At 44.5% G+C, this 27,581-nt stretch overlaps 1 protein-coding gene across 4 annotated transcripts in view; it reads left to right on the top strand.

Moving 5' to 3' along the window:
- Positions 1-27,581, top strand: part of myo5aa (myosin VAa) — a 239,045-nt gene that overhangs the window by 180,445 nt on the left and 31,019 nt on the right. For all 4 annotated transcript variants that reach the window (XM_085968661.1, XM_085968658.1, XM_085968660.1 and 1 more), the window contains 10 exons: positions 1,851-2,007; positions 4,539-4,778; positions 6,064-6,312; positions 6,691-6,784; positions 9,818-9,963; positions 12,393-12,518; positions 13,184-13,327; positions 15,022-15,081; positions 20,051-20,278; positions 22,386-22,486. In XM_085968661.1, the coding sequence (XP_085824787.1) occupies positions 1,851-2,007; positions 4,539-4,778; positions 6,064-6,312; positions 6,691-6,784; positions 9,818-9,963; positions 12,393-12,518; positions 13,184-13,327; positions 15,022-15,081; positions 20,051-20,278; positions 22,386-22,486 (1,545 nt within the window). The remainder of the gene's footprint in view (positions 1-1,850; positions 2,008-4,538; positions 4,779-6,063; positions 6,313-6,690; positions 6,785-9,817; positions 9,964-12,392; positions 12,519-13,183; positions 13,328-15,021; positions 15,082-20,050; positions 20,279-22,385; positions 22,487-27,581) is intronic.

The raw sequence follows: 27,581 nt of genomic DNA, 5'->3' as shown, positions 1-27,581 counted from the left end.
AGTAATTGGGAACGGTGGCATAATGGTTATGCTACTGGACTAGCAATCTAGAGGCCTGGGCTAATGATCCGGAGACACGAGTTCAAACCTAGCAGCTGGGGAATTTAAATTCAGTTAATTAAATAAATCTGGAATTGAAAAGCTAGTATCAGTAATGGTGACCATGAGACTAGCATAGAAACATAGAAGATAGGAGCAGGAGTAGGCCATTCGGCCCCTCGAGCCTGCTCCGCCATTCAATGAGATCATGGCTGATCATCCAAATTCAGTACCCTGTCCCTGCTTTCTCCCCATATCCCTTGATCCCTTTAGCCTTAAGAAATATATCCAACTCCTTCTTGAATATATTTAATGAATTGACCGCCACTGCTTCTGTGGTAGAGAATTCCACAGGTTCACCACTCTCTGGGTGAAGAAATTCCTCCTCATCTCTGTCCTAAATGGCTTACCCCTTATCCTTAGACTGTGACCCCTGGTTCTGGACTCCCCGGCCATCGGGAACATCCTTCCTGCATCTAGTCTGTCCAGTCTTGTTAGAATATTATAAGTTTCAATGAGATCCCCTCTCATTCTTCTAAACTCCAGCGAGTATAAGCCCAATCGACCCAATCTCTCCTCATACGTCATTCCTGCCATCCCAGGTATCAGTCTGCTGAATCTTTGCTGCACTCCCTCCATGACAAGAACATCCTCCCTCAGATAAGGATTATCATAAGAACCCATCTGGTTCACTAATGTCCTTTAGGGAAGGAAATCTGCCATCCTTACCCGGTCCGGCCTATATGTGACTCCACACCCACAGCAATGTGGTTGACTCTTAACTGCCCGTCTGAAATGGCCGAGCAAGTCACTCAGTTGGCTCACTGCTACCTTCTCGAGGGCAATTAGGGATGGGCAATAAATGCTGGCTTTGCTGTTGATGCCCAAATCTCGTGAATGAATTTAAAAAAAGAGTCAATCCATGTTACAGATGTGCACCATATAGTACGAGAGCATAGGAACAGGGTCACTTTCAAGCCTCCTTGTTTGGAGAAGGGACCTAAAGGAAAGAAGGGTGAATATGTATAAAATGTATATTGATCAGATATGAATCATTCATTTTTATTAATAGTCTCAGGATTTTCATTCATTGATCCAGTCAGAGCTTGTAGTATTTTACTCATTAGAAGTGTAGAGCAAGCCTGTTCTTAACAAGTGTGAATTATCTGGTGTTCTACCTTTATACAACATCTGTTGAGCACCTTATGATGATTTGCTTCCAATGGTTTGAAAGTCTGTGAGGCACGGAACATTGTCCTCAATCTCTTCGCACACCTTTTTTTCCAAACCGCCAATAAAATGAGTGTGAAAGACTAATTCTAGAAATATTCCTCCTTTTCACCCGCTCAATAACTGCTCAACAATAATTCAAACTTGCAAAAACCAACTGGCTGCTCATGGTGGCATTGAATGTTTACTACTTTATATCCATAATAATATTGCAATACCAATGAAGTTGATTGTATTATTTAGAGTTGATGTCAGCCTTGGCTCAGCCCGAGTCAGAATATTGTGGGTTCAAGCTGACCCTTCAGGGCAGTACTGAGGGAGTGCTGCACTGTCAGAGATGCCATCTTTCAGTTGAGACATTAAACGAGGTCCTGCCTGCCTCTTGGGTGGACGTAAAAAGACCTCGTGCCACTTTTCAAAGAAGGAGCAGGGGAGTTCTCTGGGTGTCCTGGCTATCATTTGTCCCTCCACTACCACCACCACCAGAAACATTTAACATCAATCTGTTTTGTCAAGGTGATGTCCAGAGTAGGTTTTGCTCCTCAAAGGCATTGAATAACAGTGGACTTGTTGTGTTCCAGCTATGCTCAGTTCCTTCGCAGGACCCGGGCGGCAATCCTCATCCAAAAATACCAGCGTATGTACACAGCTCGGCAAAAGTTCCTGCGTATCCGGTCAGCAGCCATTGTTATCCAGTCTTTTGTGCGAGGCTTCCGGGGAAGGCGACAATACAAGGCGGTAAGCAACTGCTTTAAGAGCTCACTTCATTCCCTCGTTCCAATCGCTTGAATGGTTCAGAGCGATATCCAGAAAGACAAATGCAAATGCCAGGCAACAAAGCGTGGGCGTATGTAACGTTTCATGTTGACGTTTCCATTATTATTGCTCTGTCACAATGAAATAATGTACATTACTTTTATATGGGAGGCACACTCGTTCTGTGTTCATTGTTATAAATGCAAGTACAGTAATATCAAGATAAATGACGTTGGTACTGCTGACTGAAACGCGTTTCCCATTTCCGACTCAATGCCAAACATCCCAGTATAACATGGTTACAGAATCACAGAAACCCCACAGTGCAGATAGAGGCCATTTCGGCCCATCGAGCCTGCACTGACACATATCCCACCCGATCCCCCTAACACTAAGGGTCAATTTATCATAGCCAATCAACCTAACCCGCACATCTTTGGACTGTGGGAGGAAACCGGAGCACCCGGAGGAAACCCACGCAAACACGGGGAGAATGTGCAAACTCCACACAGACAGTCACCCGAGGCCGGATTCGAATCCGGGTCCCTGGCGCTGTGAGGCAACAGTGCTAACCACTATGCCACCGTGCAGAGCAAATCTCTCTCCACTCTGCCCCAGCAATGTACCTCAGCCTGAACCTCAAGAACAGCCCCCATACTACAGTGTTCCAGTTTTTCATTTCCTACATCAGTCATCTTCTTGATCCATTCTGTGTGGCCTATGAGTAAGATTGCCAATTAGCGCTGATGTCCATGAGTGTCTATAGTGCCCAAACTCATGTCGCAGTGCGTCTTTGCAGAAGAGACCATTATCCCAGCAACCTGGACTGAAGGTGAACCTGGACACTAAAGGCCCCTGTCTAAACCCAATGCACCACCAAGTCTCTCGCGGCCCTCGAGTTTTTGTAGGCTGGCTGGCACAGCCGCAGAGTATAGCAAGAAGCAACCACAATGAGGGTAGATACCTTAAACAAAAAAAACAAAAAAAAAATGAACCTTTGTGAATACTCAGTGTACAGAAAATCCTGGGGAATAGTACTGGGTGACATCAGGAAAGGTACAGCTTTCCCGTAGCCAATATTTGGCCGGTAACTAGTCCAACAAAAAGTAATTTTTTTAATCGGTTTGGATTCTGCCGTATGCACACACACAATAATGGAATAACCCTAACCGAATGTTATGAACTGAATATTCATTCCAGTTAAGAGTAGAATCCAATTATCTCAATTGCTTAAAATCACTTGATCTGCGACATAACAGGCATCAAAGTTGTTGCAAATACCGTATTTGTGGCTTCCTTCTAAAATTGTGCGTTGAATTAACAAGTCAACTGAGTTATCAGCTTGGCTCGGTTGGTAGTGTGCTCGCCTCTGAGTTAGAGGTTGTGGGTTCAGTCCCCAATCCGGCACCTGAACAGCTGCCTGATGCCTCAATGCAGCGATGAAGTGAGCTGCACCATTAGAGACGCCATCTTTTTAATGAAACGTTAAACTAAAAATCCCACGGCACTAATTAAAAATAATTTTCCCAGTATCCCAGCCAGCAGTCCTCTTCAAATCAAGATAGCCAAAAAAGAGACTAACCGGTCAATCATCTAATTTGCTGTTTGTGGGATCATGCTGGGCACAAATTGGCTGCTACATTTGTCGACAGGACTACATTTCAAAAGTAATTCAGTGGCTGTAAAGAGCAATCTGTGGATGTGATCAGGCACTATACGAGTTAAAGTTTATTTGTTCCTTCAAAGACCAGGGGGGAAAAATTCAGTTGTTTGTGCCTCCCGTTCGCGCCTTAAGAGGGCGCCAATTGGGGCGCAAAGCAACTAGAGGCCGGGCGCGGCGATGTTTGTGGTGCTCGCGAAATTAACTAGACATTTTGCGGCGGCGCTAAACACTACCACCACGATCTCCTGCGCCGGCAAATCGTGACGTCGGTCGAGTGCGCAACGCCCCGTTAGTGCCCCGGACCGGATATTGAGTGGCGCCCCCTGCCTTACCGCCTGCCGCTAGCAACGACAGGTTGAGGGGAGCGTTATGCTGTCAGAAAGGGACTAGGGGAGCGCTATTTAAAGGCGACCGCTTCCTGCCTTTTTTTGTCGGTGACATTTTTGCACCACGCATTCTGAGAGAGACTTCTGGAGAGATTCAACGCTGTGTGAAGGAGTTTTGGATACTGAGCAGCACTTTGCAGGTTTATTTTGATTTGTCCTTCCTTGCTTCGCCAGCGCTCTGAGGTAGCGCCTCGCTCCTCGGACTTTGCGCCTTAAGACAGGTGTGAAGCGCCTGATTTAGCGCTCCAATCACCTCTAGGGGCGATAAAAGCCAAGTTTGCTGTCGGAGGCGATAATTAGCGCCAGGCGCTGAACTTTGCGCACGGCCGATAACGGCGCCCCAAATGGGGCGATACTGAATTTTTCCCCCCAGATCCATTATCGGCACCATTTCTTATTTGCAGACATTATAAGGCTCCTGCTATAACTGTGTATATCTTTAAAACTTTTTCTTTTTCAAACAGATCCTCCGGGAACAAAAGGCTGTCATTCTTCAGAAGCGCATGCGCGGTTGGATAGCGAAACGCAAGTACAAGAGGACCCAAAACGCCATCATCTACTTGCAGTGTTGCTACCGCCGCATGATGGCAAAGCGCGAACTTAAGAAGCTGAAGATTGAAGCAAGATCTGTAGAGCACTACAAGACCCTCAACATAGGCATGGAGAACAAGATCATGCAGCTGCAGTGCAAAGTCAACAACCAGGTAACCCCAGTATTCATCCAATACTTTGAAGATTTTCTGCAGCAGACAAAGGGAATCCGTTTCATCAGCGGTACGGCTGCATTTTTTTGTTCAAAGTAAAATCCACACAGTAAAGCTGCAGTTATGCTAGGGTGCCATTCTGTAGCTGTAGATTATAAAGGGCAGCGAGCGAGGCTCTACCTATACAAAAGCAAAATACCGCGGATGCTGGAAATCTGAAATAAAAACAGAAAATGCTGGAAATACTCAGCAGGTCTGGCAGCATCTGTGGAGAGAGAAACAGAGTTAACGTTTCGGGTCGATGACCCTTCGTCAGAACTGGAAAAAGCTGGAGATGGAACAGGTTTTTAAGCAAGTGCAGGGGCAGGGAAAGGAGGGAGGGAGGAAAGAACAGAAGGGAAGGTCTGTGATAGGATGGAAGGCAGGAGAGATTAAGAGATGGTGCAAGGAAAAAGGAGATGGTAATGGGACAAGTTAAGAACAAAAGATGGCTCTACCTATACTGTGCGCTGGCACTTGCCTGCTACCCAGGGGGAAACAGTTCTGTACACGCCTGCTTACACATGTCCCAGTTGATGCTGAGTGAGCTCATCTCATCTGCTGGGATGCCAAAATTGGCTGCCGGAGGGTTGCTGCCCCTGATTGCTAACACTGACCCTTGCTGGAAGTGCACTTGTTTGGATTCTGGGTGAGAACAGAATCAGTGATGGCTGTGATACCCTTCCCACTTAGATAGCTCGCTGTCCAGGCTCACGTATGAATAATGACCACTAGAACAAAGGTCGTGACGGTGATTGCAGACGGTGGGAGCATATCCTCGTGACAGAGCCAATACTTTCAGAAGAGCAAGGATGAAAATTGGAAAGTGGGGGGAAAAAAGTACAATGAGTATTTAACAGGGGGTTTCTTGCCAATTCTTTAGTTACATTAGATTGTTAATGCATGTTTCGGGGGGGGGGGTCAGTAGAAGAGTAATCTCTACACACTAGTGAACAGCTGACCATGGTAAAGTATCTGTAAATAATATAATATGTGTATTGTTTATATGGTCACCCATCCTTTCTCTGACAGAGATACATATAGTGGGTTTTTTTTTAAGCCTTTATCATTTTCCCATGTGGTATCATATTTCCATGTGGTATCGTCAAAGAGCCCCATTCCTTATAGGTTAGCCCCATTCAGGACTAAGTTTCCATTCTCCAGCTGATTGAATGAATGTTGGCACTTTCATTCACATTTCTATTCACTGGGCAGCTGACGACAACCCTCCTTTCTTTCAATGTAGACTAAAGAGATGAAATCTCTGCTGGAGAAGTTGAGCAGTTTGGAGACCACTTACACCAACGAGACGGAGAAGTTACGGACTGAGGTGGACCGGCTCCGTGTAAACGAAGGAAGCGCTAAAGTGTCCTCTAACAAGATTACTAGCTTGTTGGAAGAGATCGCCATACTCCGCAAGGAACTCGAGGAAACTCAGACTCAGAAGAAACGTCTTGAAGAAAGGACAGATAAATACAAAACGGAAACGGATCAGGTGGGCGTTTCCTACGTATTCGGCTCTGCATGTTGTGTGGGAACTTTTCTAATAAACTACTTTAACAAAAAAATCATATTATTATTAAGTGTCAGAAGGTAATCTCTTTTTCTTCGTTGATATAAACACGAGCACCTCCAGATGCACTGCCTGACCTAATTTCTACAGAGATGATTATAGTAGTTTCTGATAGAGCTGCTGAATAGGTCTCCATTCTTCCTAGAGTGAGATTAATACACCGTACGTGGCAGCCCAGTAGAATGGGGAGTTTTAGGATTACAAATTGAGTGGGGAATATGAAGGCTGTCACATGCTGCCGCATTAGCTGTGAAGAAAGGCAAAACAATTAAAATTGCCCTTTCTTATCCTTCCCCACAGATGGTGTCCCAGCTTAAAGAGCAGAATGCTTTGCTGAAGAATGAGAAAGAAGATCTGAATCGTCGAATCCAGGAGCAGGCCAAAGAGATAACAGGTGAAATTCAGCATGGTGCTGAAAGTCTTTGCTGAAAGGGTGCAGTCTGAGCGAAGTTGTTGCGTGATCTTGACTCGTTCATTTGTACCACAGAGGAACGTTACAGGAAAATCGTAAACTAATAATTTAGGAACATAGTCCTTTACAAATTGCGGTCGTGTTTTTTTAAAAAAAAAAAGAGATTTAAAACAGCGTCTTTTCTTAAGCCGCATCGTATGAGTGAGTGCAGCGACCTTCTCAGTTGTGTAACCTCATCGCCAATGTTCCCGCTGATTTTGTTTTGGCCCGCGCGGGCCATTCAAAATTCCGCACATGCACAGTTTCTCTATTTGAAAGCCGGCTCACCGGCTGAGCGCTGCGCGGCCGCACAACTTAAAGGGAACGTTGTTCATCGCTGTTAACCCACAGCGCACCCTCAGTCTGCTCGTGGTTCCCTCCTGACGTCTGATCGCAAACAGACCAGGTGCAGAAGGCATAAGCAGGATGTGTATTAATCATCATAAACAGTCGTTGGATGGACATCTCTCCGCAACGAGAAGTTCTAAAATGCTTTTATCCTTTTAAGTGGATAGAGGGTTGATCAGCAAAGCAGTTTATAATTTTTCTGATTTCAATGTTATTCTGTCGTCTTTTTAAAAATCATTCTTTGGTATGTGGGTGTCACTGGCAAGACCGGCATTTATTGTCCCTAGTTGCCCTTGAGAAAGTGGTAGTGGGCTGCCTTCTTGAACCACTGCAGTTCATGTGGTGATGGTACTGCCACAATGTTGAGTCCCAAGATTTTGACCCAACGTCAATAAAGGAACGGCGATATATGTGCAAGTCAGGATGGTGTGTGACTTGGAGGTGGTGGTCTTCCCTTGCACCTGCTGCCCTTGTCCTTCTAGGTCTTGGGAGGTGCTGCTGAAGAAATCTTGGTGACTTGGCGCAGGGCATCCTGTAGATCGTGCACACTGCAGCCACGGTGCACTGGTGCTGGAGGGAGTTGATGTTTAAGTTAGTGGATGGGCTGCTGATCAAGTGAACTGCTTTGTCCTGGATGATGTTGAGCTTCTTTAGTGCTGGTGCAGCTGCACCCATCCAGGCAAGTGGAGAGTATTCCAACATGCTCCTGATTTGTGCCTTGTCGGTGGTGGAGAAGCTCTGGGGAATCAGGAAGTGCGCCACTTGCTGCAGAATACCCAGCCTCTCACCTGCTCCCGTAACCATGGTATTTATGTGGCTGTTTTAGTTGAGTTTCTGGTCAGTGGTGACCTCCAGGATGTTGATGGTGGGGGACTTGGGAATGCTAACGACATTGAATATGAAGGGGAGTTGGTTAGGCTCTCTCTTGTCATTGCCTGGCACTTGTGTGCCATGAATATTACTTGCCACTTATCAGCCCAAGCCTGGTTGTTGTCCAGGTCTTGCTTCAGGTGGGCATACCTTGCTTCATTATCTGAAGAATTGCAATCATCAGCAAAAAGCCCTACTTCTGACCTTGTGATAGACAGACGGTCATTGATGAAGAAGCAGAAGGTAGTTGGTCCTGGGACGCAGCCCTGAGGAACTCCTGCAGCAATGTCCTGGGACTGGGATGATTGGCCTCCCAACAACCACAACCATCTCCCTTTGTGTCAGCTATGACTCCAGCCACTAGAGAGATTTCCCCCTGATTCCCATTGACAACAGTTTCACTGGAGAGTTTCGTCCTGACCTCGGTTTTATTAGGACTCCTTGGTGCCGTACTCATTCAACTGCTGCCCTAGTTGCCCTTGAGAAAGTGGTAGTGGGCCGCCTTCTTGAACCACTGCAGTCCATGTGGTGATGGTACTGCCACAATGTTGAGTCCCAAGATTTTGACCCAACGTCAATAAAGGAACGGCGATATATGTGCAAGTCAGGATGGTGTGTGACTTGGAGGTGGTGGTCTTCCCTTGCACCTGCTGCCCTTGTCCTTCTAGGTCTTGGGAGGTGCTGCTGAAGAAATCTTGGTGACTTGGTGCAGGGCATCCTGTAGATCATGCACACTGCAGCCACGGTGCACGGTGAGGGTAGTTAGTCTCGCCTCTCAATTTAAAGACCAGATTCACACTCTAACCACAAAGCAAGTGTGCAGATATCTTTTTCTGAACCTGTACAAAAAAATAACTTTCTAGTACCTGCTGCATAATCTTGTTCGTCAAATCACCTTAACGAGTCATCATTCAAAAACATTAGGATGAATTTATTTAAAACAGATTTTAGTGTAACTGAGAAGTGACTTGCTCCCAGACGTTTGCCATTTGTTTTCTTGAGCTGGCTGCTCGCGAAGGTCAGACCAGAGTGGCTCTTTCTGCAATCAGCCTTTCCCCTCTCCAGCCTTTCCCCTCTCCACGGGGCAGTGACATTTTGTGAAAGCACAGCCAAAATGTGGAGCTCGGTATGTGCTGTCTGTGGCATGTGATTTGAGAGCTTCAGCGCCCTGCATCAAAGTACTGTCCCACTCGGTAGCTCTACTGAACATTACACTTTCTATATCATTATGGAGTGTCAGCTGTGACTCTGGGTAGCACACTCCTCTGAGTCAGAAGGTTGTGGGTTCAAGTCCCACTCCAGGGACTTGAGCACATGCAGCTAAGCTGACACTCCAGTGCAGCGCTGAGGGACTGCTGCACTGTCAGAGGTGCCGTCTTTCGGATGAGACGTTAAACCGAGGCCCCGTCTGTGTCTCAGGTGGACGTAAAAGATCCCATGGCACTATTTCGAAGAAGAGCAGGGGAGTTATCCCCAGTGTCCTGGCCAATATTTATCCCTCAATCAACATAACAAAAAAACAGATTATCTGGTCATTATCACATTGCTGTTTGTGGGAACTTGCTGTGCGCAAATTGGCTGCCGTGGGTCCCACATTACAACAGTGACTGGAAAAGTATAACGTGGGAGTTCGATCATCAGACATTAGCTGGCAAAACAGTAAACTATTGTAATCTGAGTTTACCAATAATATCTGTGTATTATGTAAAAATGTTTTCAGCTTCTTGTTTCATTGAATGCTCTTGTATTCCATTGCAGAATCTATGGAGAAGAGGATGGAGGAAGAGACCAAACAGCTTGAGATTGACCTTAATGATGAAAGGTCCAGGTACCAGTCTCTGCTCAACGAGTTCTGCCGACTGGAAGAGCGCTACGATAACATGAAGGAGGAGATGTCTTTGGTCGTAAGTGTCTTGAATATATTTCCATTCAGCAAATTGAAATGCTAAGTATGAATATTCTGTTCAAGGCTTCACTCTCTTCTTTGGCCTCCCTGCCTTTACCCTCCATAAACTGCCACCAACCTCCTCTACGGCACAGAATCCCATATCCCAAGCTCCACTGGTTTCCTGTTTCCCAACAGATCAACATTGTATTCAAATTCCTCTGTAGCCTCACCCCATTCCTACCTCTGCAATCTCCTGCAACCATATGTCCCAACACGCACTCTCCACTCTTCTGACACCAATTTTCTTCTCGCTTTCCCCTCCACCATTGGTCATTTTATCAGACACTAAGCCCTTGTCCTCTGCCTTGCCTACTCCCGTGCTGTTTTGAACCCTGTTTTTTTTTTTACTGCTTTCTCCCCTCCCCAAACTCTTTCCTGCTCCCCTTCTCTCCTGTGTGATCTTCACCTTTCTGTAAAGTTCTTTGACACATTCCCTACATTAGGAGCACTACAGAAATGCAAGTTCTTGACCTATAGGTACTATTTGTCCAAAGGGTCCTTGTCATTTTTTATTTCTCGCTGCCTACCCCAGAAAGCTCTGAATCTGGTTGGCGCGTAGTTCTACAGGCACCATGTGCTCTCTGGTTTAAAAAAAAAAAAAAAAATTGCTGCCGAATTGCTCAAGTGTGAAACTAGTCAATGAGCCTTATTAGGCTTTGCAACTGCAGGAGGGGGGCATCACAGTTGAACCTGATCCTATGCTCACCTAATGTCTGCACATGCACACTTTCCACAAGTGGTCACGAGATTGTGATCAGGAAGTCTATCTGACTTTTATTTTTGTCGCCATCCCTAACCCAAGGCTACTGAGGCCAACCGTGTACTAACTCGCACCAAGTCCCGTTCACCCATCACCCAGGTGCTCGCTAACCTACACTGGCTCCCAGTCAAGCAACGCCTCAATTTTAAAATTCTCATCTTTGTTTTGAAATCCCTCCATGGCCCTCGCTCCTCCCTATCTTTGTAATCTCCTCCAGCCCCACAACCCCCCCGAGATATCTGCGCTCCTCTAATTCTGGCCTCTTGAGCATCCCTGATTATAATCGCTCCACCATTGGTGGCCGTGCCTTCGGCTGTCTAGGCCCTAAGCTCTGGAATTCCCTCCCTAAACCTCTCCGGCCCTCTACTTCTCTTTCCCCCTTTAAGACGCTCTTTAAAACCTACCTCTTTGACCATCCGCCCTAATATCTTCTTATGTGACTCAGTGTCAAATTTTATTTTATAACTCTCCTGTGAAGCGCCTTGGGATGTTTTACTACGTTAAAGGCGCTACAGGAAACTCTCGTTTAAACGGCACCTGAATATTCGGAATTTGCTATTAACCGGCGAAATTCATACTCTGAAAACACCTCAATAACCGGAAATGTTGCCGAGTCCGAGTCTCCCGCGGTGGCCGAGTTAGTCAGTGGGGGTAGTTCTCCAAACTGCCACTACTCGGCTTCTTGGCGCTGTCGGAAGTCCGAACACCTCAATAACAGGAGTCTGACTCTCCCGCGCTGCCGGTAGTCTCTTCCGATCCGCCATTTTTCCGTGTGTCTCTCCATTTTCCGTCGTCCGTAATTTTTAATCAACCGGCACCATTCCGGTTCCGTCGGTGCCGGATACGAAAGAGTTTCCTGTATATAAATACAAGATGTTGTGTTCTCCTTCCTTTCCCTCCCTCCTTTTTTCCCTCTACTAACTGGGGATCCAGCCTGCGAGCTTCCTTGCCCATGATGCTCAATCTGCCATTGGGTACTGCATTAAAAAAATGGAGCCATCAAGGGAGTTAGGCTTTGTGCCTTTGAAGGCAAAAGCACAAATGTTTAAAAAGAGTTTGGGGGAGCAAAGTCCGTGATATTCCTTGAATTTGGGTGGGGAAGGGTCACTGCCAATTATTTCTTTATATCCATCGAATTGCATTGCACATATTGGGGGCGATTTTAACTCTACTCGCTCAGCAGAAACCTGGCGGGTGGGTGGTTAAAATCGACCTGTCCGAATGCCGCCATGATCACAACATCTCCAATTTTAACCTGCTCTCCTGAGCAGGCAGCAAGGACACACGCCCGGAGCCAGCAGGGCCCTTCTTTATATATGCATGTTTCAGCCTGATAACATCATTGAGACCCGACTGTAATTTTAACTCCGGCCTGAGCGGGGAATCCACCTGGAGTTAAAATCAGGGCCAATTATCACTGCATTTCATTCTAGAACCTGAGGAAACATTACCCAAGTGTGGTTTGTACAAATATCCAAGCAATATTTTATGATAAATAACTCCTACATTATTTCACACACGCTTTGTGTCCATGCTCTGTACTGAAGGGTAACATTTGATTAGATTTGGTTGGAGTTACGTAGATTGAAGTAACTTATTGGAAATTACACTTACTCCATTCACAGAGTGTTATAAAGCCTGGTCACAGAAGGACAGACTCCACACACAGCAGTAACGAGTCAGAATACACCTACAACTCTCTGCTTTCCTCAGAGCCTGGAGAATCCGAGGATGTGACGAGAAGAACGGAGGTTGGTACCATCCTTCATCGACTGTTTATCCTAAGAGAGAGAGAACCAGGGGGCCCAGGGTCAATCAGGTGAAAGGCAAAGTTAGGACTGATGGTGGGGAGTTTGTCACAGTGATCACCATGTGCTTCTCGGAAAGGCAAAAAACTTGCAATCATTGAAAAAAGCTCGGTTACTAATATAGGGGTAACTCTAGGGCCTTTCTCAATGACTGAGCTGGGATGAGCTGAGTGACTTTCATCATCTGTAGGTCACCAGGTCCATTTCAACAACAAACTATTTCTTACAAAGTCACACAAATTTAGAAGTGCCAATTAACCAGTCATGACACTGGTGTTCTCTTTAGCTTAAAACACTGGCCGAGTTGTATTACTGTAATTTGAATAGTTCTGGTTGGGGATTGTAGTTCTAGATGGGGATTGTATAGTGGATCCAGATAATCAACTTATAGGATTTATGTTGATTCTCTCTAACTGATCTTATTTGAAGTGAAAAGTGAGCTTGAAGACATGAAGTACCAAAACCTCTCTGTGTATTGCTAAACATTCACTGTCAGTAACCCAGAGGAAAATCAGCGTTGTCCCAGTGCTCAGAGAGGGCCGGCTGGGCAGTTTATCCAGTTACATTTTAGCAAAAAAAATAATCAGTAAGTGTTCTATTTGTAATAGGAATTTCCCGAACAGAAAGGCGCTCTGGATATGTCCCTGTTCCTGAAGCTACAGAAGCGTGTGACCGAGCTGGAGCAGGAGAAACAGGCCCTGCAGGAAGAACTGGATGGGAAAGAGGAGCAGGCACTAAGAGGCAAAGCCAAGGTAGCACCCAGAGCTAAGCTGTCCTTTAGTTTAAGTGAAGTTTTTTTATGGAAGTCCGTTTGAATGATGAGGCATAGTCCCAAGTGCTCTTCTTTTCGGACTCTTTAGTGCTTTCCACATACAGGAAACTTTCGATTTACCGGCACCTAAATAACCGGAAATCTCGGTTAACCGGCAAAATTCAGGAGTAGGTTTTACTTCATATTTATTTGCCGCCTTCCATCTGTGCTGTGCAAGGGTGTGGCTGCAGCTGTTGCTAAGCTACAGAGACGCTTGAAACTTGTGTTCATTGTTCTACAGTTGTTGCTAAGCAACAGGGTTTGTTGCTTTATACGGAGCTGTCAGCTCTCCCTATCTTTTACTATAGCTCTCGGTTATCCGGAATTTTTGATGAACCGGCACCACGTCGGTCCCATCCGTGCCGGATAAAAGAAAGTTTCCTGTACCTGCTTAAAGTCAGGGTCCTGTAGAGTTGCAAGTGGACAGTTTACTGCACCCTTAAAGATGGTTGATGCCCTTGGTCAGTTATGGCCTGCTCTACTCGTCGTCATTTGGGGATTTTCTTTTCCAGGTTAAAACAGTATTTTTTCAATGGAGAGAGAATTTGATTTTCTCCCCTTATCTCTTTATCGGATCTCTCCTGTCATAGGAACAGGAGTCGGCCATTCAGCCCCTTGAACCCGTTCCCATCATTCTGTTCGATCATGGGTGCACCTCAACTCCACTTACCCGCCTTTGCTCCATATCCCTTGATATCTTTACCTCATAAAAATTTGTCAATCTCAGTCTTGAAAATGTCAATTGTCCCAGCATCCACAGCCTTTCGGAGGAGAAAATTCCAGATTTCCACTAGCCTTCATGTTGATGGTGTTTCCTGATTTCATTCCTAAATGACTTGGCTCAAATTTTAAGATTGTGACCCCTTATTCCGAATTCTCCCAGCAGAGGAAATAGCTTCTCTATCAAATCCTTTGATCATTTTAAAGACCTTGATCAGGTCACCCCTCAACCTTCTAAACCAAGTTCTCATAATTTAACCCTTTAAGCCCTGGTATCATTCTGGTGAATCTGCGCCACATTCCCTCCAAGGCCACTCTCCTTCCTGAGGCGCGGTGCTCCAGATTGGGGTCTGATTTGTACAACTGAAGCATCACTTCCTCCCGCTGTCTGCGCCTGGCAGGTGCTCTGCAAAGGCTTGTTCCATCCCAGGCTCGAGTTAAAATTGCAGCTGAGACCCGATGATGTCATCGGACTCCGATCTGCATATTTAAAAAGAAGGACCCTATCGGCCGTAGGCAGGTGCCATTACCGCCTGCTTAATAGTGCAGGTTAAAATGGAAAAGGGCGAGATCCGGGCGGGACATTGGCAGGTAAGTCACTGCGCACAGGGTAGGGTTGCTATCGCCCCTGTAGGCCAAATTGGATAGAGGTTTGAGGGAGGGAGTGATTTCGTTTCTGAGACTGGCCAGATGAACTGCAGGGTCTTTTCTGGTCCCGTGCTTTCCTATGTTTGTGTTTTCCTATGTTTGTGTTTTCCTATGTCAAAGCTTGGGCGGAAAATGGGACATTCTAAGTGAAAATATAGATTGTATCTGCTTAATGGTCAGAAGTGAAAGAATTGCTTACAAGTTTGTGGCAAATTAATTCCATTTTACGCAGTCAGCTAATGGTTTTTTTTTTGTGCTTCTAACTAGGAGGCAGAGGATCAACAAATTAAAGTCAGGGGAGTAGAACTGGAATATGAATCCCTCAAGGTAAGGTGGCACAGGTTGCGTGATCCGTTCCTGCAGGTTTCTGACTTCTCGAAGAAGTAGAATTTTCTCCACTGGGTCCGGGTCTTCTGGGCAAGTGGCGGGGTGGGAAGTGGGGAATTTCCTTGTGTTCTGTGTATCGACATTGGAAAGCTGGAGTGGAGCTTTCCGAGGCTTCGTGCCATTAGCGGGGGTCTCGCGTGCAGCGAGTGGCTCATCAGAAAATCCTTCCCCTTGAATCTTCTCGCACTAATGTCAATGGACAGAAGCACTCGAGATTTTCCAATAAGCCGCATAAGAAATAAGAGCAGGAGGAGGCCATACCGCCCCTCGAGCCTGCTCCGCCATTCAATAAAATCATGGCTGATCTTCTACCTCAACTCCACTTTCCCTTCCTATCCCCATTTCCCTTGATTCCCTTAATATTCTGGAATGGAGCTTCGGAAAGTTCCGCACCTGTTCTTTTTATTTCGTTACAAATAGCGCATCGATAAAATCCTCCCCCAGGCGGGAAAGCTCACGAATGTCCCTTGCTCAGCAGCCTGAAGAGAGTGAGCCCACGTCACCCATTCCCACTGGAGAAATGCTGCCAATTGCTGTGGTCTGTGCTGTATCTTGATTAAAATATCTAGTTCTTCAGAGAATTTATTTAATTCTACTACAACCTACTTGTCTCCTTTTCCCCCAATAAAGAAAGCAACAGTTCTTTTGAAAGCAGTACACCTTTCCGAAATGGTGTTATTTCCTCCCTGTAGATCTGGTCTTGGTATAAATGTGAGGTATTACATTTTGGTAGGAAGAATGGGGAGGTCACTTATCACTTGGAGGGTGCGAGTCTAGGTGGGGTAGAGGAACAAAGGGATCTGGGAGTACAAATACACAAATCACTAAAAGTTGCGACACAGGTTAGCAAGGCCATAAAAAAAGCAAACCAAGCACTAGGGTTTAATTCTAGAGGGATAGAATTGAAAAGTAGGGAAGTTATGCTAAACCTGTATCGAACCTTGGTTAGACCACACTTGGAGTACTGCGTACAGTTCTGGTCACCATATTATAAAAAGGATATAGAGGCACTGGAGAGGGTGCAGAGAAGATTTACAAGGATGATACCAGAAATGCGAGGGTATACATATCAGGAAAGGATGAACAGGCTGGGTCTCTTTTTTGAAGAAAGAAGGCTGAGGGGTGACCTAATAGAGGTCTTTAAAATTTTGAATGGTTTAGATAGAGTGGATACAGAGAGAATGTTTCCACTTGTGGGGAAGAGCATAACTAGAGGCCATCACTATAAGATCGTCACCAAGAAATCCAATAGGGAATTCAGAGGAAACTTCTTTACCGAGAGAGTGGTGAGAATGTGGAACTCGCTACCACAGGAAGCGGTTGAAGTGAATAGTATCGATGCATTTAAGGAGAGGCTAGACAAGCATATGAGGGAGAAGGGAATAGAGGGTTATGCTGATAGATTTAGATGAGGAAAGACGGGAGGAGGCTCGTGTGGAGCATAAATGCCGGCATGGACTGGTTGGGCCGAATGGCCTGTTTCTGTGCCGTGTACGGATTTGTAAAAGGCAGATCATGTTTGACTAATCTCATTGAATTTTTTGATGAAGTAACAGGGAGGATCGATGAAGAGAATGCAATGGATGTTGTCTACATGGATTTTAGGAAGGCGTTTGACAAAGTACCACATAGAAGGCTGGTTAACAAAATTGAGGCTCATGGAATAGGTGGGTCAGTGGCAGCTTGGATAAGGAATTGGCTTAAGGACAGAAAACAGCGAGTTGTGGTAAATAGCTCTTTTTCAGACTGGAGGATGGTAGACAGTGGTGTTCCCCAAGGGTCAGTGCTGGGGCCACTGCTTTTTTTGATATATATAAATGACCTGGATATTGGAATACAAAGTAGAATTTCTAAATTTGCCGATGACACCAAACTTGGGGGTGTGGCAAACAGTGAGGATGATATCAATCGACTGCAATAGGACATAGAAAGGCTAGCAGAATGGGCAGACAAGTGGCCGATGGAATTTAATACAGAGAAGTGTGAGGTGATGCATTTTGGCAGAAGGAACAGGGAGAGACAATATACACTTAATGGCACAGTTTTAAAGAGTGTGCAGGGACAGAGGGACCTGGGAGTTAACGTGCATAGGTCCTTGAAGGTGGCAGGACATATTGAGAGAGTGGTTAGCAAAGCATATGGGATCTTGGATATCATAAATAGAGGTATTGGCCCAGAAATTCGGGTTGGAGGCTTCCTGTGGGTGCAAGCCTCCGACTTGCACTTACCTTGCGCGCTGGCCGTTGAGCTGTGAGCCCCCGTGGAATTGCGATCCTGGGCCTCCTCCAACTGCCGGCACGCAGTGCTTGCGTATCCCAGAGGCGCAGTTAGTTCGATGCGTCCCCTGGGATCACGTGGGCCATGGAGAGCCAATGGTAGCAGGGAATGCTTCATTCATAAGTTTGACAGGAAGGGCTATCAAACCTATAAATACTATAAGCCCCAAAACATCACTGAAACCTCAAATACATTTTTTAAAAAAATCATACTTTTAAAATAAACTATAAATTACATGAAATAACTATTTTAAACAATAATTTAAATTTTTGAAAAATTTATTACATTTTCTAACGGGGCTAAAAATAAACTTACCTTTCTTTAAAGTATTTAAAAATAATAAACCTGTGGAAAAAATGTTTTAATTTTAATTAATTCACCACTTACCTTGTAAAAAGCAGGCCTTGCGACTGCTTTTTACATGTCTAACTTCTGGAGACTTACCCTCTCGGGAAACCTGGGGAAAAAAACATAAGTTCAATGCGCACGCGCTGCCTCTCCTGCACACACGTTCCACCTCTGAACCCCTTCGTTCAGGGGAACAGAAGTGCCGGTTTCCCGCGCATGCGCAGTGCGTGCAGGAAACCGGCACTTCCATTGGGCTTACGGATGAGTACCCCGTGCGTACTCACCCGTGGAGACCCGAGTTTCTGGGCCATTGAGTACAAAAGTAGAGAAGTTATGCTGAACCCTTATAAAGCGCTGGTTAGGCCACAACTGGAGTATTGCTTCTAGTTCTGGTCACCACACTTTAGGAAGGATGTGAAGGCCCTGGAGAGGGTGCAGAAGAGATTTACTAGAATGGTTCCGGGATGGGGGATCTTAGCTACAAGGACAGGTTGGAGAAGCTGGATTTGTTTTCATTAGAGCAAAGGAGGTTGAGGGGTGATTTGACAGAGGCGTACAAGATTATGACGGGTTTGGATAGGCTGGACAGAGAAAGGCTGTTCCCAGTAGTTGATGGTACAAGGACTGGGGGGGCACAGATTTAAGGTTTTGGGCAAGAGATACAGGGGGGATGTGAGGAAAAACTTTTTTACGCAGCGAGTGGTGAGGACCTGGAACTCACTGCTGACGGAAGTGGTGGAAGCGGAGACACTCAATATTTTCAAGGGGAGACTGGATAGGCACTTGAGGGAAATAAACCTGCAGGGCTACGGGGATAGAGCGGGGGAATGGGACTGACTGGATTGCTCTGCAGAGAGCTGGCACGGACTCGATGGGCTGAATCGCCTCCTTCTGTGCTGTTAATGACTCTATATCCTATGTCTCCAATGTGACACCAATATAGAAAGCAGTTGTAGCTGTTTCTTCACATTTGGCGTTCAGTACAGTTTTCTGAACTGTGGCACCAACGTATATTCAAACATGAGTTGCACTTGCCTTTTCCCTGTGTCGAGTGGATCAACATTTGTTGCAAAACTGCTCTCATTTCCAAGAAATGGAGGGAGTGAACAGAAAATACAGATTTTAATCAGGATTACTGTTCAGGATCCAGTGAGCTTACAGGATTGAAAGAGAAATGTATCATGAATTAATATGAAATCACCTGAAATAGACCAGACGGTTCTGATAATGGAACGTTTCCAGTCTCTGATATTTTGAAAATGGCGAATTGTAAAAATCCTGTGAACCCCTGTTCCTCTGAACTACCTTCATTAGAGTCCAATTTACCTACAGTTTTAGAGGTAGTCTCGCGTGCTGTTTTTGCAGCTCCCCGCACCCCTGCATGCAGTGCATTGTTGGCCGGGAGAGAGAACTTTCTGCACCTTTAACAAAATCAGAAATATCCCTTTATAATGTTAAAATCACCCCATATTCTCCTGTTCCAATGAAAACAGGCCCCAACGTTTCAAGTTTTTCTTCAGTGTTTGTATTTCTTCATACCGGGCAGCAGCCTAACTATGGGGAAATAAGATTGAAGGCGTGAATCCCATCTGGCTCGAGCCCTTTGCTGCCAATAATCCAGCTGCCATGAGTGGGGAGGGCACTGTTCATGACAGCCATTCCTGGGCTGCTGATTCAATGCCAGCTTGAAGGTGCTGCCGATGGCATCGCCACAGTTCCAGAAACGGGATGGAGTTTGGTGAAGGTTCTGTGAAAGGCGACTAGCACCTCCACCTAGTGGCAGAAAACCACATTGCTGCTGCACAGATCATGTGGCACTCCGCAAATATAGTACTTCACATGAACATTAGCTTCTGCTTAAATAACACCTAGTGCAGTACAGAGTCGATTGCCACTTCTGATCTCTGAACTATGAAATTAGATCAATACAGTCCCATCCCTCGCAAAGTATGCAGAATATTGAACTCATTCCAATTGGATTTTTTCACTATTCTATGTGAAATGGAAGGATCTTTAAAGCTCTCGCTCTTTGAGTCTTTTTTACATTACCAAATGCGCTCCAATCAAAGCAGCCACCCACCACACCAGATGCTCATATAAAGCTATTCAGCGTTTTGTATTGGAGGGAGAATGAACTTTGGAGAATTATTGGAACTGTTTCCTTGGACTGCACAAGTGTTGAGTCCCTGGATTTTGGGAAATGACTTCCTTCAATTTTCATGAATTTATTCAGTGGAGATGACTTTTATCTTTTTAATTGATCAATCCATGTTTCGTTCCACAGAGGCAAGAACTGGAGTCTGAGAATAAGAAATTAAAGAACGAACTGAATGAACTGCACAGAGCTCTGACCGAGAAGAGCTCCCCACAAGTTACAGCCCCTGGTTCTCCCGCCTACAAAGTTCTGCTCGACCATCTGAATGCATCGAGTGAAGAGCTGGAGGTTCGTAAAGAGGAAGTTCTCATTCTGCGATCCCAACTCGTCAGCCAAAAGGAAGCTGTGGCATGTAAGGTACACGAACACCCTACGATAGATGGAAAATACGCACAAATACTTAATGTTTTGCACTTATTTATTCATTTGCTTCTTTTAAATCAATGCAGAAAAAAGACTTGTGCTTTAACAATCCAGTAATGTTCTGTAGTCAACTTTTTGTTTTTAATTTTGGTTTATATTACTGTTTTCTAGTAATGTTTTAATGCTGCTAACACCCTGTTTTGTGTTTTTCCTCTGAACCCCACACTCGCCTCTAGGAAAACAAGGTAAATGTTCTGCATGTCTTCTGTTTCTCTTTGTGATACCGTGGTGTTTTAATGAAGATTGAATTTTACACTTTCTACACCTCCTGACATTGTTTCTGTTCCACCTTGGGACGTGGGCGTTACTGGAAGGGCAGTGTTTATTGCCCATCCATAGCTGCCCTTAAGCAGGTGGAGGTGCTGGTGGTGGGTTTCCCGAACCGCTGTCGTCCACGTGGTGGAGGGGCTCCCACGATGCTGTCCTGATTCGATGCCGAGGTCGCAGCTGAGCGGTCCGTCCGGTTTGATCCTTGTTTCACTTTCTAGCTGTTTTGACACAATTGAGTGGTTTGCTAGTGGCCACTTCAGAGGGCAGTCGATAGTCCATCACGTTGGTGTGGGACTGGAGTCACATAGAGGCCAGACCGGGTAGGGACGGCAGGTTTCCTTCTCTAACGGATAGGGGTGAACCAGTTGGGGTTTTACGGAAATCCACCCGACGATGCTCATCGACACTAAACACCTGTTGACCGAATGCATTTCCATTCCTTTGTGAATGCCTGAAAAAAAGAAAAGAAAACTTAAAGGGTTGAGAACGGCAGCATTTTAAACCCTGAATTGCTTCGTTGCACCTTTGATGCGGGAGTGGGAGGGCAAAGTTTGAAAACTTGCGTCGGAATTTCCTCAGGGATCCTCCTGATCAGCCACTGCAACTTTGGCAGAAACCCTAGATAAACAGTGGAAATGGGATTCCTGTGCCCAAGGTACGATGGCTAATCAGGTGGCTGAGGAAATTTGCGGAGTTGGAGTGTGATGGATTACAGGAAACCAGGGATGATCGACACTGTGATGGAATTTCTCCTCTTCCCATTGCTGGAATAATTATTCAATGGAGAGGCGCACATGAGAAAGCATTAGGCAGAGTGACATTTTATTTAGAGGCCTGTTTCAATCATGGTTTCATGATACAGTAGAAGGAAGTAAGTACAGACTGTGACTAAAAATAATGAGGTTGTCATCTTTCTGTTCTCCAGAATGAGAACATTTTCCTCTAATTGCTGATCTGAGCCAAAATGTTGGTGCAAGTATAAAAACACGAACCTTTTTTGCTCATTTTTAGTGACCGAGAGGGAATACAACAACAACAACGTGTATTTATATAGTGCCTTTAACATAGTAAAACGTCCCAAGGCGCTGCACAGGAGTATTTTAAGACAATAAATTAGGGCAGGTGACCAAAAGCTTGGTCAAAGAGGTAGGTTTTAAGGAGCGTCTTAAAGGAGGAAAGAGAAGTAGCGAGGCGGAGAGGTTTAGGCAGGGAATTCCAGAGCTTAGGGCCTAGGCAACAGAAGGCACGGCCACCAAAGGTTGAGCGATTATAATCAGGGCTGCTCAAGAGGGCAGAATTAGAGGAGCGCAGATATCTCGGGGGTGGGGGGGAGGTTGTGGGGCTGAAGGAGATTACAGAGACAGGAAGGGGCGAGGCCATGGAGGGATTTGAATACAAGGATGAGAATTTTGAATCGACCCTATGGTGTTCATTTGGGGGCTGGAATAATGCATTTATACCACAAACCAGACAAGTAAAATTCAAATTGTCCCCAGCAAGTGTGCATGCCTTAAAGCCACCACTTCATAGGACAGACTTAACTATTGCTACTGAAATTCTTACTCCTACATGAATGCTTTTTTTTGTGTTCTATTAGAAAATAAGTGTTAAGAGTATTTTATTTTTCATTAATAAAGGAATCTCCTCCCCAAAGATGCCCTGTTCAATGCTGATGGTTATTTGGTATTGGAGAAACTGCTCTGTTCAGCAGAGGGATCCTGAAGTGGTTATTGTGAATGTTGCTGGAATTCTCAATGCGTTCTTGTTGCAGGAGACAATGACGGAGCCGATGGGCCTCTTGGAGGATGTGCGCAAGATGAAGGATCAAGGCGAAATAACCCAAGCGTACATTGGCCTCAAGGAAACCAACAGGTAATAGTCCCGTGCATTTCCATTTGTCACTGGTGAAAAAGTGTGTGTTTGTGTGCGCTCATGTAACATTCCCATCATTTATGTGCTTCCATTAGTCATCACACCTTCATCAAACTGTTTTTGATGTCCTTTTGTTATAATCTGTAGGTGGGGTTGGTAATGCATACAGGTGTAACTTCTATTAGAGTGAGGCAAATGGCTGGAACAGTTGTGAGCGAGGACTGCATATCGTGGAGAGATCTTTCTCATGGGTCCAATATATATGACTGTAGTGCAGTGCGATTGAGTTACGCAGTAATGCTTTTAAAATTTTATCAGAGGGAGTAATCTACAGCATGTGGAAACAATGATCTGGCTGCAAAGATGATTTCTAATCGAGAGTATCCTGTGTAATTACCATCTATCCCCATGCCGATCTGGTAATTGTCATATCATCTCTGTTGGTTCATTAATCTGCAAGAAGATGCTGTGCTTGTGCAGTTAGTATAAAACTAATGTGCCCTGATTTGATGGGAAGATGAATTATTTTGACTTGTAAGAATCACAATTTTTAAAAATCTAACCATCTCACTCATGTTAACGGCTAATCTGGGAGTTTGATAATGTGACTTTGGTAGGAATAGATACCCTTGGATTAATGGGTATTTCCACCTTTATCCTTTGCCTTGAACAGATGTATAAAGTTCACAGCTAAATGACTTGATATTAGTGATTCGATAATTTGCAAAGGATGATTGTCACTCAATGCCTGAAAGAAATACTGAGGTTAAAACTTGAGCAAGAGTCCTGTAACTGTTTAAATGAACACCTCTGTTTTGTCCTCGCTTGTAGATTTATTTGACTAGTTCAGATGAGACTGCAGTGTTTATATCAATTTGAGAGTCCATTGGTAATTTTTCATTGGGTGAGGAATCCCTGAATAATTAGTACTGTTGAAAATGGCAAAAATAAAAAGGTGCATTGGGCTGCTATTCTATCTTGCACAGTGTGTGCGGTTTCTGTAACTATAGTTGACTGTAATAACTTCTGGCGTTGTTCATTGAGACATTTTGTCTAGGGTCCTGACATTAGCATTTAAAGGCAATCCCCAAGTAATTGTTTTGTGCGCATAGACAAGATATATCAGAATTCGTTTAGTAAGAGTGAGTACTGTAATTGCAAAGAGACCAGTGGAAAAGTAATCTCTGTTCCTGAAAGGAAACCTTAAAATATTTCCATTGTTATTATTCCCAACACCTAGAAGCTTCCAGGTCAGGAGGAGGCCATTTGGCCCATCGTGTCTGTGCTGGCTCTTTACTAGAGGAATCCAAAACCAATCCCACTACCCTGCTCTCTCCCTATAGCACCTTATCTTTACTTCAAGCATTTATCCATTCTTTCCTTAAGTTGCAATGGTCCCTGGCTCAACCATTCCCTATGCAAAACGTTCTAGGCCGCAACAACCCTCAGCATAAAAACATTTCTCCTAACTTCTCTCCTTGCTCTTTTTGTGATATTTTAAGCTGATGACCTCCTCATCACCGATGCCCTTTGGCCTTCTACTCCAGTGATGTAGTCACAGTTTTGCAATCATTTCTCATTACTATAGTTTCCCATCCCTGATGACATCATCCTGGCAAATCTACACTGCCTGCTCTCTGTAATGGGGAAACCCAAAACTACACACGCTATTCTACCTGTGGTCTAACCCGAGGTAGAACCACACATTATTTAATGCAAAAAGCCTTTGAGAAGGGTAAATATTACTTTATAAAACCAACGCTGCTACCAGAATTCATAGAATCATAGAATAGTACAGCACGGAAGGAAGTCATTCAACCCATCGAGTCTGCGCCCGAACAACAGTCCCACTCCCCCGCTCTTTCCCCATATCCCTGCAATTTATTCTCCTTCGAGTATTTATCCAATTCCCTTTTGAAGGCTACTATTGAATCTGTATCCACCACCCTATCAGGCAGTGCATTCCAAACCCTAACCACTCGTTGCGTAATAAAGTTTTTCCTCATGTCGCCTCTGGTTCGTTTGCCAATCACCTTAAATCTGTGCAAATTCTCAAACAAACAGCTTTACACATCATAAAAATACACATTTATAGAAACTCAAAGCTGCAGCATGTTGAACCTCCAGTGCCCTTGTAGAGTTCCTTTGAGACTCTTCCTTAGAGCAACTTGTAGAAAACAGAACCACCTTTGGGAGAGATTGAGTTAATATCTAATTTAAAAAAAACTATTTTTCAGGTTTTCTCAAATATGCTATCTATATAGTAGCTGTAATAGAGTGCAGTGAAGGTCATTCGGCCCGTCGAGCCTGTGCTGGCTCTCTGCAAGAGCACCTCAGCTAGTCCCACTCCCCCGCCCCTTCCCCGTAGCCCTGCAATTTTTTTTCCTTCAGATACTTATCCAATTCCCTTTTGAAAGATAAGATCGAGTCTGCCTCCATCTCCCTTTCAGGCAGTGCATTCCAGATCTTAACCACTCGCTGAGTAAAAAAAAGTTTTTTCTTACGTCGCCTTTGGTTCTTTTGCCAATCACCTTAAATCTGTCTCCTCTGGTTCTCGACCCTTCCGCCAATGGGAACAGTTTCTCTCTATCTACTCTGTCCAGACCCCTCATGATTTTGAACACCTCTATCAAATCTCCTCTCAATCTTCTCTGCTCCAAAGAGAACAACATCAGCTTCTCCAGTCTATCAACATAACTGAAGTCCCTCATTCTTGGAATCATTCTTATAAATCTTTTCTGCACCTTCTCTAAAGCCTTCACATCCTTCCTAAAGTGTGGTGCCCAGAATTGGACACAATACTCCAGTTGGGGCCAAACCATCATCATTTCCACACTTTTGTACTCTATACCTCTATTTATGAAGCCCAGGACCCCGTAAGCCTTTTTAACTACTTTCTCAACCTGCCCTGCCACCTTCAACTATTTGTGCACACATACCCCCAGGTCTCTCTGTTCCCTTTAGGATTGTACCATTTAGTTTATATGTCTTCTCCCCATTCTTTCTACATTAAATTTAATCTGCCACGTGTCCGCCCATTTCACCAGCCTGTCTGTCTTCCAGAAGTCTATCACTCTCACTGTTCACTATACTTCCAAGTTTTGTGTCATCTGCAAATTTTGAAATTGTGCCCTGTACACCCACGTCCAAGCCATTAATATATATCAAGAAAAGCAGTGGTCCCAGAACCGACCCCTGGGGAACACCACTGTATACCTTCCTCCAGTCTGAAAAACAACCGTTCTACTCTCTGTTTCCTGTCAGTTAGCCAATTTTGTATCCATGCTGCCACTGTCCCTTTTATTCCATGGGCTTCAACTTTGCTGGCAAGCCGATTATGTGGCACTTTGTTGAACGCCATTTGGAAATCCATGTACATCCCATCAACCACATTACCCTCATCAACCCTCTCTGTTACCTCATCAAAAAACTCGATCAAGTTGGTTGAACACGATTTGCCTTTAACAAATCCGAGCTGGCTTTCCTTAATTAATCCACACTTGTCCAAGTGACTGTTAATTTTGTCCCTGATTATTGTTTCTGAAAGCTTTCCCACTACCGAGGTTAAACTGACTGGCCTGTAGTTGCTGAGTTTATCTTTACACCCTTTTTTGAACAATTTGCAATTCTCCAGTCCTCTGGCACCACCCCCGTATCTATGGAGGATTGGAAGATTATGGCCAGTACCTCCGCGATTTCCACCCTCAATTCCCTCAGCGTCCTAGGATGGATCCCATCCGCTCCTGGTGATTTATCTCCTTTAAGTACAACCAGCCTTTCTAATACCTCCTTATCCATTTTTATCATATCAAGTGTCGCCACTACCCCCTCCTTCACTACGTCTATGGCAGCATCCATTTGAGGATATCCCATTTGAAATTGCTACAGTAATGGTTTTTCATGTTTATTTAAGACGCACTTATCAAAATCATAACTAGACCTTTTAGAAAAAAGTAATATGTTAGCGATTCTTGTGAATCATAACAGCATTGCATTGTGCCTATAAAATGCAGCCAACAGAATGTAATAATGTTTATAATCAAACACCACCAGAAAGCCAAAGATCAGCTGATGGTTTTTCGATCTAGACTTGTGATATAAAATATTAAAGGATACTTTTTGTGAGTTGATAAATTAATTTAATTGAAATTTAGTTGTTTTGGGAAAGTTAAAGGATCCAGTTTTGGTGAAGCTTGTGACAGAAAATAGAGCTTATCTTCTGCCTTTCATTTCCCCAGTTTGCATCAGGTAGCTATTAAGTGATTTATTTTAGTGAATTGAAATGTGGTAAATGATTGTTGATCTGTTTAATATATTTGCAAACCTGGTTTAAAAGAAGCCCTTAACAGCAAGCATTAGAACTATTTACAGGTTCGGATGTATCGGCTAGATATGTGGTGCGGTGAGCATTTTTCCAGTAACCACACGATTTGAATCTATTCTGTAATGCTCTGTATTTGAGATCCAGCAAATTTCAAAGTCCTGCTGTAAAAATCACGTTTGGTAAATGTGCTTTAAATCTGGGAACCTTTTCATGAAGATAGGATGAAATGTGATGGCTTTTACTGATGGGTGTAATTATGCCCAATGCAATGCCACAGATCTGAACTGTTGGTAGTCTTCCCATCTCCCCATCCCATAATAATTAGGTGAACAGCTTGGGTGGAGGGAAGGAAAGCAATAATTAAAATCCTTCGTTCCCTGCAACTTTACAAATACCTCATGTTGGATTAGTAGGGGCTGATGCTTTCTTGGCCAATACACACATTTGGGGATCGATAAGCTGGTTCTTGTGCCTGAACACTCTGCACTTGGATAAGGGCATGTGTCCCTATGAGAAGCGAGTGCGTGTTCCATATCAAGCAAAAGGAAACGCTACCTTTTGTGGAATTCTCAGTAGTTTGGTTTGGAAACTCTTCGACGTGGTAATAGGTTTCCATAAAGGTCAGGCATCCAGCTGACCAAACCAAAAAGAAACTTTTGGAGGATGGTATGATCAGACAAAAGGAAGAAAAAGCTATGCGACCTTATAAACTGTTCCCTAATATCAATACAACCAGCACTCGTGCATGATGAGGTGCAGGTAATGATTACA

Source organism: Somniosus microcephalus, chromosome 27, assembly GCF_052327205.1.
Source record: "Somniosus microcephalus isolate GS21.2 chromosome 27, FLI_Smic_1.0, whole genome shotgun sequence".
NCBI lineage: Eukaryota > Metazoa > Chordata > Chondrichthyes > Squaliformes > Somniosidae > Somniosus > Somniosus microcephalus.
Note: the sequence above shows the minus strand (reverse complement) of the source record. Positions and strands in the feature narration are given on the sequence as shown.